At 38.7% G+C, this 17,574-nt stretch overlaps 1 protein-coding gene across 1 annotated transcript in view; it reads left to right on the top strand.

Moving 5' to 3' along the window:
* Window positions 1-4,632: 4,632 nt before the first annotated feature.
* The window catches only part of RAB1A (RAB1A, member RAS oncogene family), a 28,499-nt gene continuing 15,557 nt past the window's right edge, over window positions 4,633-17,574 (top strand). The window contains exon 1 of the mRNA XM_068564717.1: window positions 4,633-4,867. Within this exon, the coding sequence (XP_068420818.1) occupies window positions 4,845-4,867 (23 nt within the window). The 5' untranslated portion in view covers window positions 4,633-4,844. The remainder of the gene's footprint in view (window positions 4,868-17,574) is intronic.

The following is a 17,574-nucleotide window of genomic DNA, read 5'->3' as shown; positions in this document are numbered from 1 at the left end:
CATTGTGGTTTATTACAGAATATTGAATATAGTTCCCTGTGCTATATAGTAGGACCTTGTTGTTTTTCCATTCTCTATATAATAGTTTGCATCTGCTAATACCAAACTCCCAATCCATCCTTCCCCCCACCCCCATCCCCCTTGGCAACCACAAGTCTGTTCTCTATGTCTGTGAGTCTGTTTCTGTTGTAAAGAACACATCATCTCTTTGTGGTTTTTTTCCAGGTAAAATGCTAATGGTTATATTTTAAAGAAATTTTATGTAGTTTTTATTTTTCACTTATGAGCACTGAAGAATGTATGTTCTTCAGAAACACTATATTTAATGTTCATACAGTACTTTATTATTTGGATATTTCATGATGCATTATACATCTACTCATTTTGGTTATTTCTATTGTCTTGTATATTTTTATTTTTATTTTTTTAAACATCTTTATTGGAGTATAATTGCCTTACAATGGTGTGTTAGCTTCTGCCCTACAACAAAGTGAATCAGCTACACATATACACACATCCCCATATCTCCTCCCTCTTGCGTCTCCCCAAGAACACATCATCTCTTGCCTAAATGAATCTAATTACCTTTTAACTAATCTCCCTACCTCCAGTCTCCACAGAACTCCAGAGTGCTCCTTTTAGAATACTGAGCTGATCACCTCACTTTCCTTCTTGGAAACTTTCTTGGCTCTCCACTGCTTACTCCTTAGCAGGTATTTAGGGCTCCCCATGATCTCACCTTAACCTAACCGTCTCCCACCTCAACTCCCGTGGAACCTGTGATCACCATTCCCTAAACACATGGGGGTCTTCACATTTCTAGGCTTGTGCTCACTTTCTTTTGTCATTCTGGGATAGATGGCTCCCTCTCCCCCCATCTCTGCCAATGATCAAAATTTTATTCTTTTTCAAGACCTAATTCAAATACCGCCTCCTTCATGAAGGCATTCCCAATAGTTTGAGTTGAAATTGTTTCCCTCCTCTGTACTTCTACCTCATATCATTTTTGATGGTCAGGTTCATAATCCGGGTATAATTTATACACTATTAAATTTACCCCTTTTAGGTGTATAGTTCTATGAGTTTTGACAAGCATATACAGTTGAGTAACTAACCATCACCACAATGAAGCAATAGAGTATTTCCATCAAACCCAAAAGTTCCCTTGTGTCTCTTTGTGGACAATTCCCTCCTCCCATTTCTAGGTCCTAGCAGTCACTGGTCTGATTTCTGTCTCTATACACATTGTATTATTTAAATTTATTTTTGCATTTTCCCTTCTAAGCCTTATTTGTGTACACATCTTTCTCTCAGTAGGTTGTTATCTTGCACTAGAGAGCTGTAATCATTCCCCTTTGTATTCCTCATCGTTCCAAGCACAAGTTCCAAGCACATTTATTACATGCCAGGTCATAAATATTTAATAAAAGAAAAAGGGAAGAAAAGGAAAAGAAGGAACAAAGAAAGAAAGAAAGAGAAGAATGAGTCAGAGAACAAATAGCCAAATGGCCCTAGGAGAGTTCTGATTTAACAATAGGGCAGTCAACAGGGCTCGTGCTAGTTTAATGAATTATAGAGTTATTAATCTGAACTATAAAAGTAGCTACTCAAACACCTAATATAAAATATATTAAAGTTTGCATCAGCAAAACTGTCACTTTTTTGGAGAAGGAAGTCTTTGTTTTTTTTTTTTTTTAATTTTTTAATTTAATTTAATTTAGTTTTATTTATTTATTTATGGCTGTGTTGGGTCCTCGTTTCTGTGCGAGGGCTTTCTCTAATTGCGGCAAGTGGGGGCCACTCCTCATCGCGGTGCGCGGGCCTCCCACTATCGCGGCCTCTCTTGCTGCGGAGCACAAGCTCCAGACGCGCAGGCTCAGTAATTGTGGCCCACGGGCCCAGTCGCTCCGCGGCACGCGGGATCCTCCCAGACCAGGGCTCGAACCCGTGTCCCCTGCATTGGCAGGCAGACTCTCAACCACTGCGCCACCAGGGAAGCCCTGGAGAAGGAAGTCTTAATGTAAATGACATATAAGGTGTAGTACGGGGTGGGAAACACCCACCCACCACTGCCTCTGATCTCCTTGCATACTACAACATCACAACTATGATATGAGGCATTCTGTCCTTGGTATACAGCAGGTACACTTAAAACTTTCAGGAAGGGGGCTTCCCTGGTGGCAAAGTGGTTGAGAATCCGCCTGCCATTACAGGGGACACGGGTTCGATCCCTGGTCCGGGAAGATCCTACATGCTGCGGAGCAACTAAGTCTGTGCGCCACAACTACTGAGACTGCGCTCTAGAGCCCGTGAGCCGCAACTACTGAAGCCCCGCGCCTAGAGCCCGTGCTCCACAATGAGAGAAGCCACCACAATGAGAAGCCCGCGCACTGCAACGAAGAGTAGCCCCCGCTCGCGCAACTAGAGAAAGCGCGTGCGCAGCAACGAAGACCCAGCACAGCCAAAAAAAAAAAAAACTTTCAGGAAGGTAATTACCATTTACTAAGTGCTCCCAAAGTCATTGTACTACATGCTTTTCAATGTTTCATTTAAATCTAACAACTACTCTCGCTTAGGTTAAAGTTACTAGTTATTTCTTGGGAAAGGAAATAAGTAATTAAAGAAAGTATAGGGGTATACCTCCAAGGGGAGGAACAGGTTAGAATTTTCATCTTTGGCTCTAGATGAATTCTTTTTTTTTTTTTTAATAAATTTTATTTATTTATTTATTTTTGGCTGCGTTGGGTCTTCATTGCTGCACGTGGGCTTTCTCTAGTTGTGGCTAGCAGGGGCTACTCTTAGTTGAGGTGCGCGGGCTTCTCATTGCAGTGGCTTCTCTTGCTGCTGACCACGGGCTCTAGGTGCACGGGCTTCAGTAGTTGTGGCATGCGGGCTCTAGAGCGCAGGCTCAGTAGCTGTGGCGCACAGGCTTAGGTGCTGCGTGGCAGGATCAAACCCGTGTCCCCTGCATTGGCAGGCGGATTCTTAACCACTGCACCACCAGGGAAGTCCCTCAAGATGAATTCTTTAGAGATTTTCTGAGTTTTTCTTCTGTGAAATCACAATAAGCAGGAAGGGACGAGAGTCTAGGGTAATAAACACTTTTTGACGTCTATCGTTGATCCATTCTGGGTACTTCTGATGTGTTGACCACGTTCATTTCAGAAGGCAACATGATGAGAAGGAATTCTAGTGTACTGTTTGATGAGGTAGTCAACTAAAGCGCATGCGTTAAATTTGTGCGTTAAAGGGGTGTAGTTAGTAAATGGGTAGAAATAAGAACTGCCTTCTTTCCGTATTTTGGTGTCATGGGAATTTAAAGTGATCATGCAACCACTCTTTTGACATAATTTTCTCGGTTCTTAGAACAAGTTGGAAGATAAACTTTGGCCAATGTATTACACTATGCCCTTTGTAATTAAGTAACCCAAGATAATGTGTTAAAGTTTAGTGGAGATTTAAATTCCTGAGCTGATTAAAGAGAGCTGTTAAGACAATAAGCTTTTTTAAAAATGTAGTGTTAATATTACTCCTGAAGTTTCCAGATATTGTATAGTGATGATCTGCGCTATTGCTTATTACTTGTCAATCTTGTAGAATGGCTCAGAATTAAATAACAACTAAAAATAAGTATAACTCAACCCAAAGGCTGGAACCAGGGCAGGAAGATCACTATTTTTGTCTGGTTCCGGGTTGTGCTCCGTCCACACAACGTGGAGGCACTGAAAGATGTGGGGTTAGGGAGGGAAATGTTGTTTCAGGAAGATACGTCTGGATATGGGTGCAAATGGCATGGGGCAGAGAAGAGACAGAGGCAGATAGTCCACTCGGAGCTTGCTGCAATATCCAGGCTGACGTGATCAGAGAGGGGCTGGAAAGGGAATGTAAGAGATCAAACAAAAAAATGGTAGTGCCTGCGGCCAACACTGGTCGATGACCAGACCCAGTGGGGTTGGGTGAGTGAGGAAGAGAACTGAAAGAACGGCTTCGTGTTTTCCAAAGACCCAAAGTTTTCCGCAGAGGCCCCTGGACTCTTCTTCCATCCTTAGAGCGGAGGTCCTGGGACCAGCCGGGAAGCTCAAGCCTCAAGCTGGTCAGGCCAACAAAAGGCGCACAGGAGGCAAGACCTCTAGTCCCCCTTCCCTCCGCCTAGACACTCAGGCGTCCCTCGGGTTCCAACCCCTCTCTCCCCGCCGCTCAAGGTTCCCTGATCCGCATCCCCTTCTTCCGCCAGCGGCCAGCACAGCCCTCAGTCCCTCCCCTCCCCCGTGGGGCGCTGACTCGCCTGGCTGCCACGTCTCACTGATGACATCACCAGGGCCGCTCGGCCTTAGCCAATCCGCTAGGGGGAGTCCTAGCGAAGTCCTAGCCAGCGAGTCCGAGGGGAGGGGAGCAGGGAGGGGCGGAGCGAGGGGTGTTGGGAGAGGGGGGGAATAGGGCGGGCGACAACCCCTCAAGTACGCGTGCGCCAGAAACGCGGGGCTTGGCGGGAAGCTGAGTCCGGGTCGCGGCGCCGTACCGTCGTTCCCCAGCGCCCGCAGCCACGCTCGCAACTCTCTTTCCCGGCATGCCACGCGGTGCGGCCGCCCTTTGGGCTGTGTAAAGGCCCCTTGGTCTAAGGCTTTCCTATTTCCTGGTTCGCCGGCGGCCATTTTGGGTGGAAGCGATAGCTGAGTGGTGGCGGCTGCTGATTGTGTTCTAAGGGGACGGAGTGGGGGGAAGACGTTTGCTCTCTCGGAACAGCGTATCTCATTCCTCTCCCTTCGACTACCCGTGGCGCGGAGAGTCAGGGCGGCGGCTGCAGCAGCAAGGGCGGCGGTGGCGGCGGCGGCAGCTGCAGTGACATGTCCAGCATGAATCCCGAATAGTGAGTGCAGGAGAGCACCGGTCGGCTTGGGAAAGCTTAGAGGGGGCGAGGAGGGCGGAGGCGGGGGCCTCGGCCGGGGTGAGGTGGGGGTGATGGGGCAGGAGAGGTTGGCGGCGGGGAGTCGGGCCCCATTGTCTGACGGAGGAGGGGCGGTCGGGGGGAGGGATCGGGCCGGAGGGGTGAGCCGCCCGGGCCTGGACCCGGTCTGGTTGGAGTCCTGGCCTGAGTGCCAGGCCGGTGCGGAGAAACAGTCTGGTAAGGGGGTTGGGGCGTCGGGGAGTCGGTGGTGGGGTCGTGGGAAGGGGTAGCTTCTCTTGGAGGCAGTGACTTTTGAAGGAGGACCTGTTTTTAAGGGGAGGGAGGGGATGGGGTGGGAGAACTCTACTAGAGGACACTGTTAGACCCTGCGCCCGCGGTCTGCGGAGCTGTCAGAGCCGTCGGGGTGGAAACCAGCTTTACTTGCAAATCTTGAGCTTGTTGGCTCTCTCTTCCACCCTCCGCGCCAGGTTGTAGGTAATGCTTTTCAGGATTGCGTGGGATTTAGGGGAATGGGTAGATGGTGAGAAGCGATTTAAAATTTTTAGTTCTCTTTTTTAGTTTTTTCCTGGAGTTCTTTACGAACTCAGCGGTCCCATTGCCGTCCCAAAAACCTGGGCATTTGTGAGAATTTTTTTTTTTTTTTTGGGACACTACAGTCATTTTGCCATGTGTAGGTCAAGGGAAAAACAAAACACCAGCACTAAAACCTAGGGACATCTTTGTGATATTACCAACTGAAAGGAAGGCTTTGCTTTCAAGTTGAAAGAGAAACGAATGGGCCCTATGATAGATCTGTAGGGTTTGGATTACCTACTTGAATGCTTGCAGATAGGGAATGAGGTTCCATGACGTGTCATGAAAAGTTAATGCATTTCTTTTTCTTGCTTACTCAGTAAGTCATCACAGCAGATGTGACACACCTGGCACCTTTCCTGGGAACTGGTGTTCGCTTTCCTTGGGAAGACTTTCTTGGGTTCTCCTTAATGGCCCTTAAAAACATCCTTCTACAGTTTGCATATTGAAATTTAGGAATAATTGAAGGAGATTTAATTGGTATTCCTCTTCAGTGTCAGAAGGCTTTGAGGGAAACGGGGGAATTTTTTAAAGCAAAGATCAGTGTTTGAGCTAAATGTTGAGTTTATTTGCTGCTTTGGTCAGTTACTGCTGAACATTTCCCCTAAAAGGTCCGCCCATGGGTTTAGCTGACTGTCATGTGTGTGTCACATGGCTCTTGCAAAATGCATTCTGACTTCAAGTTTTGTAATACTGTGGTTTGACGCTGAAATGTCCGTTTTTGTTCTAAATGGAAGCCATAGTATTTTATTAAAATTTTATATACCTTAAGAAGTTGAAGACAGTGTTTTAGTAGTGTCAGATTTGCTGTGTTGGTAGTTTTTTATCAAGGGCTCCAAGGACAAAGTTGGTTTTGCATAGTTGGGCAGAGTTGAACTTGAGGTCCCTAATTTAGTAGCTTTCCTGGCAACAGTAAAGTACATGGATTTTCCATTTTATGGAGGTTTTTCTTCTGTTCAGGGAGTTTCTTAAATTTGCTACATATATTTAGTACTGTAAATAGCTCTTGAAGATTAGTTGGACAGAACCATGACAAATGATTTAGACTCTGAATTTGTTTCTCCTTTTGTAAAATAGGACAGTCATCTTTATTCCTGTCCGGGTAGTTGTGAGGCTCAAGTATATGTAGAACAATTTCGTAAACTGTAAGAGCACTGTAGATGGTGTACATCATTATGTGAGGCATTCCAGTAGTGCTGGGATTTAGGAATATAATCCTTACCTGCAAGGAACTTATAATAGAATATAAAAAATAGATTTTATATATGTTAAATACCAATACGTATGGCAAGTTCCAGATGTGTGGCATGGATTGGAGCCACAAGATTTTAAAAGAAGGTATGGGCTTGTGGTTGGCTAGTAGGGTTTAGAAAGATCTTATAGAAAACAAACCAGTAAGGGAGTTACTAGCATTAGATTTGGAGAAGCAGAGGGAGTGAGAAGGATTGTTCAAGAGGGAAGAAGAAAGAAGAATGGTTAATAAATGGCAAGGGTAGTAATTCTTAAGTAAATAGAGTGCCAAACCATTCTTTCTTTTGAGGACTCTAGATTAATGACCTCAGCAGAATCAGTCCCAGAAATCATTTGTATATTTTTATGGCCTTGAGTGTGCCTGTACCTGGGCTACTGTATTTATATTCTAGACTGTCTCTTAAGTAAAATAACCTAGGAGTTTGGGAAAACGTTTCGAAAAGCACTAGTGAAAAGTACTAAGGTGAGAGGAGGTGGTATTTTATTACAGAAGGTCACAAAGGCAACCAGCAAGCAGATTTTTAGAAATCTGAGTTCAGCAGTTTCTTCTTTTTATCTTTAATAGTTTGTTACCATCATAAAAGTAGAGAAAAATTGGAAAATAGAGAAAAGAAGGAAATTCTTACAGTTTAATCACCCAAACACAAATCCATTTGCTTTAAAACCTTGTTCTAAACTTTAAAATCGCATGTTTTTTTCTTAAGTTAAAACTTTTAATGGATGAGTGCCTTTCATGATTCCACAGTGTTATCCTAATAGCTAACATTTATGGCCACTTATTATATGCCAGGAACAATATTGTACATTATAATACATGTGTATTATAGCGTATACTTTATATGCTAATTTGAAATAATAGTATACTAGGTAATGTTTACAGGTGCACCCCCAAATGTTCCTTGTTTTGGTTTATCATCTACTATTTATCTTAATCCTTTTAGAAACTTTCAAAATCTGCTTTATGGGTGCTGCTGAATTTGGTACTGAAAATGTGTTCTTGACAAAAGAAAAAGTTTGGTTCTCTCAGAATGAACAGGATTTTAGATTTATATAGGTAGGTTGACATACGATTACCTGTTGCTAGCTTTATTACTGGATGCTTTTACTTTATGATCTTTAAGTTGTAAGCTTTTGGTTTGGGAGTGAGGAGAATAAGAAATATGTCAATCAATGATTAAATTTTAAGCTTTTTCTTTGACTACTTTCTATGTTATTTGGCTGATTCGGGAGAAATGATGGCCCTGGGTTATCTTTATGGTAGAAATTAAGGGTAATGACTGACTCGCTTGAATTACAAATGCTGCAAACAAAAACAAAATGCAGCTGAAGTGGAATCTGAGCAGTGGAAAAAGTAGATGGAAAGGATCAGAGCTTTCTTTTTTTTTCTGGAGATTTGAGGAAAGATTTTGATTTTCCTGAGCTAGGTGGTGAAGCAGGCAGTGATTATTTCAGCACACTGCTTAAGAAATAGTTAACATTATTCTCATACCAGAAGCATTTTTCCTAATCCATTAGCTTCTAGCAGATTTTTTTTTTTAGTGTCAAGAAAATAATTTTGGCCACTTCATCAAGGAGTGTGTTAAGAATAAAGTAGGTGTACCTATCATGAATATGCCAGTTAACTACAGTAGGAGGAACTATATGTAGTAGTCTCTTTGAATCGACTAGTTTAATGCAGAAAAAATTTGTTTAAAAAAAAATTTACCTTGTTTTTAACTTTTTAAAATATCATGGCTTAAGTTTTAGTCAGTCTCTTAAACTTTGTTTTCTGTCATGGTAGACTCAAGGAACATCTGACTTTTTTTTTTTTTTTTGCCAGCGCTCTGCCTTGAATAAATCTCTCTTTTAACTTAAGGGTTTAAAGGTAAAAACAAGTTAATCAGTTCTGTTATCTGTCTGACAGAGTGTAATTTCATTAATAAGTATATCATTACTGCCTTTTACATAATTTTTAGTTAGAATTTTTTTATTAGAAAAGAAGCAGAAATCAACTAAAAATAGATTTTCTTTTTGTTGGTTGCCTTGATGACTTTTTCGTCGTGTTGGTAATGATTTGAGAAATTCAAAGAAGTTTAAAGAAGAGGTATTCTCACTATTCAGAATATGATTATTGTCCGTAGAGAATCAATGTATGTAATTCTTTGGGTAATGTAAGTTACCAGTAGCTACATAGACTTTCCATCTTAAGAGTTTTGTGTGAATGGATGATCCTGAAGGATCATTGAAAGAAACTGAAATTTTGCATTTAAAATTTTCTTCTTCTTTTTCATCATAATTAGGTTAAAGTATAAGATGTTGACGGTTTCTTACATGTTCAGGGGTTTTTCTGTTTTTTTTTTTTTGTCTTAAAGGTGGAAGAGCTTCAGAATCAAGTGTTCTCTTGCCGACTGTTTAGTTGACTTTTAAAGAGAATTTTGCTTTCTGAGTAATTTCTTTAATATTTCAGTTTTTATTCTAGAAGCAATCTTGGTGATTTATCTAAGTTATTATGATTAACAAGTGCTAAGCATCTTGCTGGATTCATATCCTATCAGCAGTCCTTTGGCTGTGTGTGTTTTCTCTCCTTGGCAACTTTTGATTGTACATATATGATGGTTTTACTATTTGTAGTTGTAATAGTTAAGTTTCATTTTTGATAGTTAAGAATAGCTTCCTTTTGCTAATGTTACCTACTCTTGTCTCTTTCCTAATATATAAAAACAGGGTTAAATAAAATGCTTTTTAAGATTTTGAGATTTTTAAAGATTTGCTAAAAAATACTTTGAGTGTTTTAAGATGAAGAGAAACCGAAAATGGGTGTAGGATGCCAGTGCATGAGATATTTTAGATGTGCCACTTACCTGCTTTTTACCACTGTTTGTCTAAACTACATTTTGGAGTTTTAGTAAGAGATTTAGGCAAAATGTCCCCTCCGCCCCTTTTGTTTTTTAATCTTACAGGGAGAGGGGAACAGTCAGACTATTCCACTGTTTTCTTGTAGAAGGTGGGGCTGAGAAGAGATTGCTTCTTTGATATCTGGAATAGAATTTAGGGAAAAAAAACAAAGTCTTGGCTTTTCTTTGGAACCACCCTGTGATGTTTCAGATTATAAAAGGGTAATGGTGTAATGATATTTTGGGGAAAAAAATAATCCTGAGGCCTTAGGGAACCAGAGAACAAGTGTTTGTTGGTTTGTTTACTGACTTAAACGTGAAGAAATAGGGTACAAAGGAGAGGTAGGAAATGAAATATTCCTACTTTTTTGTGACCATCAGTCACAAAAGTACATCAGTACTTTTGTGACTGATGGCTCAGTTGGTCAGAACACCCCACTTTATTAAATCCAAGATTGTTGATAGGTTCCAGTTGTTTACTCTGTTCCATGTTTATAGATTCCCAATTCTGACAGGTAGTGTTACCTTCGCTCACAAGGGTGACCACTCTTTGGAAACATTATTTTTAATAATAATAGCTACTGTTTAACAAGTGCTTACTCTTTGTGCCAGCTACTTGGCTAGGGTCTTTACCCAGGGCATTTTATGCAGTCTGCATCTCAAACTAGTGATCTTTACAAAGGAAATTGAGTGAATTATATAATTAAAGTTTTCTAGGAACAGTGATGGATTTAACTTGTCTGAATGTATTTTTTTTGAATAACAATAGTACTTAAGTGGAATTGTTCTTTGTCCTTGCTACTCTGCCCATAGATATTTTCCAGTAACTTGATTTAGGGCAGTTATTCTTAACCCATTTATGGTCACGTACCCCTAGGAGTATTTGACGAACCCTGTGGATCTGCTCCCTATGTGTATACATACTCATAACATTTTGCATGAAGTTGCAAGTTGTTCACATTCCCTGAGCCTATTCATGAACCTCAAGTTAAGAATGCCTGATTTAGAAGATTGAAAACAGAAAAGAGAATGTTCACTACCAATTCTTTTGAAATGTGGAAACCCAAGAGGGACAGAGTTTAATTTTAAATCTGGTATCCTGAACTGATTAATTTCGAAATGTGAGATTTGTTTGGGCATGGCTTTGTTTTGATGACCTAGTCTGTGCTTTTCCTCTCCTTTTATTAAAATGCTTACCTGTTTGTTTCTCATTAGGTTACTAATATATGAAGTGTTTCCAAGATTCTTGAAACAAAGGCACAGTAAGTTCACAGAACATTAGTGTTCACATTAAGAACAATGTCATCTCTGCAGTATCTTTACTACCTTAAAATTCATATGGATGTAATTAGGATAAATGCCTAGCCAAGTGTAATATGTAATATAGTCTTAATCGAATTAGATGGGATTTATAAAAATAGTTAAGTAGCCAGATTTATAAAAGGACATTTGAAGCAACTTTGTCAAATATACACTGGATAATTATTTAGTGCTTAATTTTTGGGTTGGTGGCTGGCATCTGTCCTCATAAAGAGCAACTGGGTTCATCACTTACTAAAGCTAATGTAGTCTGAACTCCAAAATTTACCATGCTCTTTTGAGCTGAACTAACTTATTCTCTACTAAGACAAATGTTCTAAGTTAATTTAAGCAGTGAATTACACTTTTCTTTATATTTGGTCAGATCTTTATGCTAGTTCATAGGTGGTTTGATTCATTCTGATAGGTTTTATATACAAAGTAGGACTTAACATGTTTACTGACCTTTTTATCATATCTGAGTATATATCATTGAGGGAATGTGGTGAGATATGAAAAAAACAAAAAAAAAACAGCATTTAGAGTTGTAAACCCTAGGTTTAAGTTCACACCACCACTTACCTCATAAAAGTCATTTATGCCTTTTGAGCCTGTTTCTTTATAACGTGATTAGTATCGCCTCAGTTCTGAGTCTCAAGAGTAAACTGTACAGTGCTATGCAGGAGTTGACACGTGTATTCCAGTAAGGGATGTTAGAATATATTTAAGAATATATGTAATATATATATGCAGGTGGTTTCAATTTTAATGCTTTTCTAACACATTTAATCATTACACATTGATCTCTGATCTTGTCTATTTGAAAAATGTTTTCAGTACAGATATTTAAAATCTTCCTGTGAATGTACACACACACACACACACACACACACACACGCACACACGCACACACAATCTGATTTCCCTGGAAAAAAAGCTTGGTAAAGAAAATAGCCAGCCCTTTCTTTCTCTTTTATCAGTTAGACTATGCTAGGAGTTGAGGGGTTTTTATTTTTTAATTATAAAACACAGACTTTGCTCCCAGGTGCTTACCAGTTAAGAAGACTCAAGCTCAAGCAAGCATAGTCAATTTAACAGTATTAGCACAAATTAAATCTTGTGATATTTTTAAAGAATAAGATGGCATAATAGTGCAAAAGATTTGGAGAAGGGGCCTAGGATTTCTATTATTAACAGAAAGTTTTAGTTATATTGCTTTAGCTGGAGAGGAACAGAGCACTGAGGAGGACTTTCCAGAAGCCCTGACACTAGTCTTGGGATAAGGTCAACAAATAACAATTTGAGTTCCCACCACTAGTCAGAAGTTTTATGTCTGTCCATTATTTCCCCTAATAGTATGAAGAAATAGTGTCCTAATTTTATAGAAATCAGAGCCAGAGAAGAGTTAAATGGCTTGCCCAGGGGCATTCAGAGGAAGCAGTAGAATTGGAATTTTAACTCAAGGGCCTGTGATTTTACAGTCCAAGTATGCTGTTTCCAGTTTAGTGTGTGTGGTTAACTTCTAGGAATTTAAAATTAAGCCAGTTAATTAGGCAACTAGCATTTTTGTGGTCAGTTCTGTCTAAAATTCGTGATTGGAGAGGCCTTTTTAAAAATGTTAAGAAGGGTTTGTGAGGTATGTATTGTGAATGGCCCTTTGACTTTCTTCACATCTTGTGTTGGGTTGATATTTAAAGCTTCTCTAGGCTTGAAGTTAATTATCTTATCCATTCTCAGTTTTTCTACCCTCCTGACTATTCTTGAATACTTATACTTGGGGCCTTAAAGTCATGAATGTCTTTCTGTGAGAAAAGCAAGTAAAGCAGAGAACGCCTGTCTCTTGCTGGAGAGGCAGGCACATTTGCTGCAGACCGTATTACTGTTTCATGTGTTGCTAGACTTTGGGAGTTGTGATCATAGTACTTATAACTGTTAGCTGGTAATTTTTACACTTTTACTTTAGATTATACTGGTAAACTCCTGTGATACTTCGTCACCCATCCATCATCTGTACTGAAACTTTGGATAAATAGCTTCAAAGTTTTTGTCTGTAGCTCTTGAGATTTTTCATCAGGTTGCATCCTGATTTGGAGGGAGGAAGGAAAAATAATAATAATTGCCACTTATTTTGCTCCTGTACCAGACACTGTGCTAAATGCTTTAGAGGCAATGTTTATAATCTTGACCAGAGCCTAATTGGGTGGTAGAGAGTGCTAATTGAACCTTTTTACAGATGAGGAAATAGAGCCTCATGGTGATAGGTAAGTACCTTACTTCAAGATCTTGTAGCTAGTATGTGATGAAGCCTGAATTCAAATACAGTTCTTTCCAGGTCTAAAACCCATGCAGGCTTTGAAAGGTAAGGAGGGATGGACACTTACAGCCCCTCCTTGGTGCGTTTTTCACTAAATATTTGCTGTTATGTACGTGGTAAGACCATTTAGTCTTTTGTCCTCTTGTATGGCTTACTACTTCTTCAGAACAACCAAAGCTTCCCTCATTTTCAGAATTCCAGCTTTGGATTTTTGGAACACTGTTTTAAACAGAGCTAAAGTGGAACCTGGAAAATTAATCTATTGTCTCTAAATATTTTTTTTTTTATGTAGTTTTAGGGATCAGTTATGGGGAGAGTTTTTTAAAAATTGCTTGGCTGTTTTCTTAAATATGGTGGAAAGACTGTTGCCCTCTCAGATTCTTGGTAATTGTTTATTTTGACTAACAGGCTGCTTTTGTCCATAGCTGAAGGTTTATTTAGTTTTTTTATTAATTTAATCACAAAAGTAGTATGTACTCTGTAAAATTCAAATGATATAGAAGCATATGAAGTAACTAAAAGTTCTTACCTCTTTTATCCAGCCTGATGGGCAATTTTGTTGTTGTTGCCGCCACACCACATGGCATGTGGGATCTTAGTTCCCTGCCCAGAACCCATGCCCCCTGCAGTGGAAGTGCAGAATCTTAACCACTGGACCACCAGGGAAGTCCCCTGATGGTCAATTTTGAATTGTGTTCTGTGGAGCATACTTAAAGTGAGTGAAGAAGAAAAGTAGATGTCAAGCACAATTACTGCAGCTCAAGTTTTATTAATCATTCCATACCCCAAAGACTAATAGACTAGTGTGTAGTTTAAAAGTGAATTCAAGTTTATTTGGCCACTATATCATAATATCATAACCATGATTCTGTTTTAAATTTGTTATGTAAGCTTAGTTTTAGGCTGTTTTCAAGTATGATTTTATAAAAAGATAAAACTACATGATTCCTGTCATGCAAGTGAACTTGTTCTAGGTGAAAGAGAACAAATTTAGGTTCCATTGAACTTTTTAAAATAGTAGGCCTTTTCTAAGATATACTTACAGCCGACACTGTGAAATTTGTATTTTGGGGGTACTGTTTGGATAAAAACAATTATATAGTTTTCCACTGTTTACTTTTGTCTTCCTTGGTGTGTTTCCAAAGGGTAGTTGAAACTTGTGTTAATGTCAGTCAGCTATCTCTTATATTCATTGACAGGTGAACTATGTCTGGTAATCCAAATTTTGTTTCATAAAAGAAGAAAAAAATGTTTATTCTTATTAGTCCAAAAAGTTGACTTCATATCTTTGTGGCTATATTGGGAATGTGCCAATGCTGTCTGCTTACAACCTTGACCTACGCTACCTACTTAGATGTCATTTGTGTTAGGACAGGTATGCTGAAAGAACTTGTAAGGTTGTTCAGTCATTGAATAAATCATTGATTAAAAATTTTTCCTCCCCTCAAATGACATTTTTTTTTCTGGTTAGAAAAGTAATACAGTCTGACTGCAGACTATTTTTTAAAAATATAAAGAAAAGATCAAGTGTAATCGTACAATTTAGAAGTGTCCATTTTTTCCTCAAAATCTTTTATGTGTGTACAAATTTTTTTTAACAAAAATGGGTTATACTAGACAAACATAGTCTATAATCTTTTTACATAACAGTATCACGTAGTCTCTTTTGAGATTATAGAATTCCAAGTAGTATTTTAGATTCAGCAACAAGCAGATTCATCTCCTACTTCATATTTTATAGATGTAGTTTGGTAACTTCATAAAAAGGAAAACATTTTACCTAAATAGAATTTTGAGTCAAAATGGGTTTTGGTAACTTTTTAAAAATATTGTTTCATGCTCTCACAATAGTGACATTTTTTAAGGTATAGAAAATGTTAATGCTTACATGCAAAAATGGCATGGGTATCACGATTATGTTCAGATCATAAATAATGGAAATAGAGGATCTAGAGTATTGCTGAAGTAGACCAGGAGTAGACTTAAGGAGAAACTGATAGCAAAAATAATTTTTCATTTGCTACTATATTTGACATCCCACCATCCAATTGTTAAAAGGTTGAATCTGCCCCTTTCCATCGAGCCTTAATCTATGTCAGTCTTAACTGTCTTAATTTCTCACTGAATTATTTCCACTTTAATATTCTCAAAAAATACTTGTGCCTCAAAAGCAAAGTTTTTATTTTACAGAATCCAGCATGATTTATGATTGTTGATTTAACTCGAGAAAACACAAAATATGTCTCTCATGTTTAAAAAATATCAGGGGCTAGCTTTTCAACGAGATTGTACCTATTTCACTAATGTCCTCATAGTTTGTTTTTCTAAAACCTTTTTATTTTGAAATAAATGTAGATTTACAGAAGAGTTGCAAAAGTAGTACAGAGAATTCCTGTATACCCTTCACCCAGCTTTCCCAATATTAACATCTTATATACCATGGTACATTTATCAAAATTAAGATATTAACATTGGTAAACTATGAACTAAACTATAGACTTTTATTCCAATTTCTCCAGTTTTTCCACTAATGTCATTCTTCTGTTCCAGAACCTAATCCAAGATACCATATTGTATTTAATTGTTATATCATGTTGGCCTCCTTCAGTCTGTGAGTTTCTCAATCTTATTTTTCATGACCTTGACAGTTTTGAAGAGTTTAGGTACTTTGTAAATTTCCCTCAGTATGCATTTGTCTGATGTTTTCTCATGATTAGACTGGGGTTATGGATTTGGAGAGAGATACCATAGAGGTGAAGCACTCTACTCATTACATCATATCAGAAGGTACATGATATCAATATGACTTATTGCTGGTGATGTTCACGTTGATCACTTAGTAAAGGTGGCATCTGTCAGGTTTCTCCAGTGTAAAATTACTATTTTTCCCTTTCTACACTCTGTTAGAAACCAGTCGTTAAGAACCCACACTCAGGGGAAGGGAACTAAGCTCCATTTCCTGGAGGGAGGAGTGTTCAAAGAATTTGTGGGCATATGTTAAAACCACTGCAGTAATAAATATTTGGGGGGGGACAAATTTTGAGGCCATGCAAATATCCTAATTCTCCTTGAAGTTTCACCCACTAATTTTAGCATTCATCGGTGGATCTTGCCTGCAGCAGTTAATCTACCAGTGATTTTCTATTTCTCTCATTCCTTCTACATGCATTAGTTTGAATCCTCGTGTAAGGAAGTGTTGTCTCTCCTCTCCTATTTATTTAATTAATGATTTATACACTTATGGACTCATGGATATTTATTTTATTCTTTGGGTTATAATCCAGTACATGATTGTTTACTTTGTGCCTCAAATTGTTGCCTTGGCCATTGAGGTTGGTGTTTGTCCTTTTAACATGCCATGTCCCTGTAAATTTTTTTCTCTGGCATTTTGCCCAAAATGTTACTCAAGGATGGGTATAGATATCCTTTAGGTGTTTCTCACAATGAAAGAGACCTGATTAAAAACGCAAAATTAACATGTTCTCTGATCTCTTAGCACAGTCCTTTGTAAAAGGCACAGTGTTATATTTTGGATGAATAAGTCAGTTTACCTTCACACAGATAGGTATGTTAAACATGAGAGTGGGGAAAAACAGACTCCAGACTACTTATGGGGAGAAAATATGAAGTGTCATTGTCATAGTAAATTAGACATGAAAAAAACCTGAGGAAATTCTCATTGGGAACAGTGGATAGGATTCACTAGAACTATCTGATTTAGGTGAGTGGTGATTACAGTTGTACTTCTATAAAGATTTCTCAACTGATATAATTCAATTTTTTCACTTAAGTCAAAATGGTATTGCAGACTGAAAACTTAATCCAAATTCTTGAGAATAAAAGAAAAATACATTTAAAGTCTTACTATTTGCTAAATTATTCTTGACTCTTTGTACCAAAATTCTGATATTGAGCTTTCTAACTTTAGATTTGTATATTTCCTATCAACATTTTTACTGTGTTCTGTTTTGTAAATTATAGTTACAGAAATGTCTTTAAGTGATCTCAAATCTGAATTCTATTTTACATCCTGTATATTAATACTTTAGAAATAAGGTACTATAGGAGTAGGTAATTTAAAACGTTCCAGTGCAGGTAACATGCTGTTGATCACAGTCTCCTGTGTGTGAACTCAATAAGACAAGAAGTTTGTTAGTTGATTTTGTTTGCCATTCTCCTCCATGTCTCTTGCCGTGTTAGTGAAGCTAATGGTTTGGGGGAGAACAAAATAGCCTTCTTTAGCAAGATTCATTTGGGACAGAGTGCTCTGCTCGTCACATTATTTTTTTTTTAAAGAGCTCCTGACTTATTTATGTATTTATTTATTTTATTTTTTTGGCTGTGTTGGGTCTTCGTTT

This window comes from Eschrichtius robustus, chromosome 15 (assembly GCF_028021215.1).
Source record: "Eschrichtius robustus isolate mEscRob2 chromosome 15, mEscRob2.pri, whole genome shotgun sequence".
NCBI lineage: Eukaryota > Metazoa > Chordata > Mammalia > Artiodactyla > Eschrichtiidae > Eschrichtius > Eschrichtius robustus.
The sequence above is the reverse complement of the archived record's forward strand: the minus strand, read 5'-3'. Positions and strand labels throughout refer to the sequence as shown.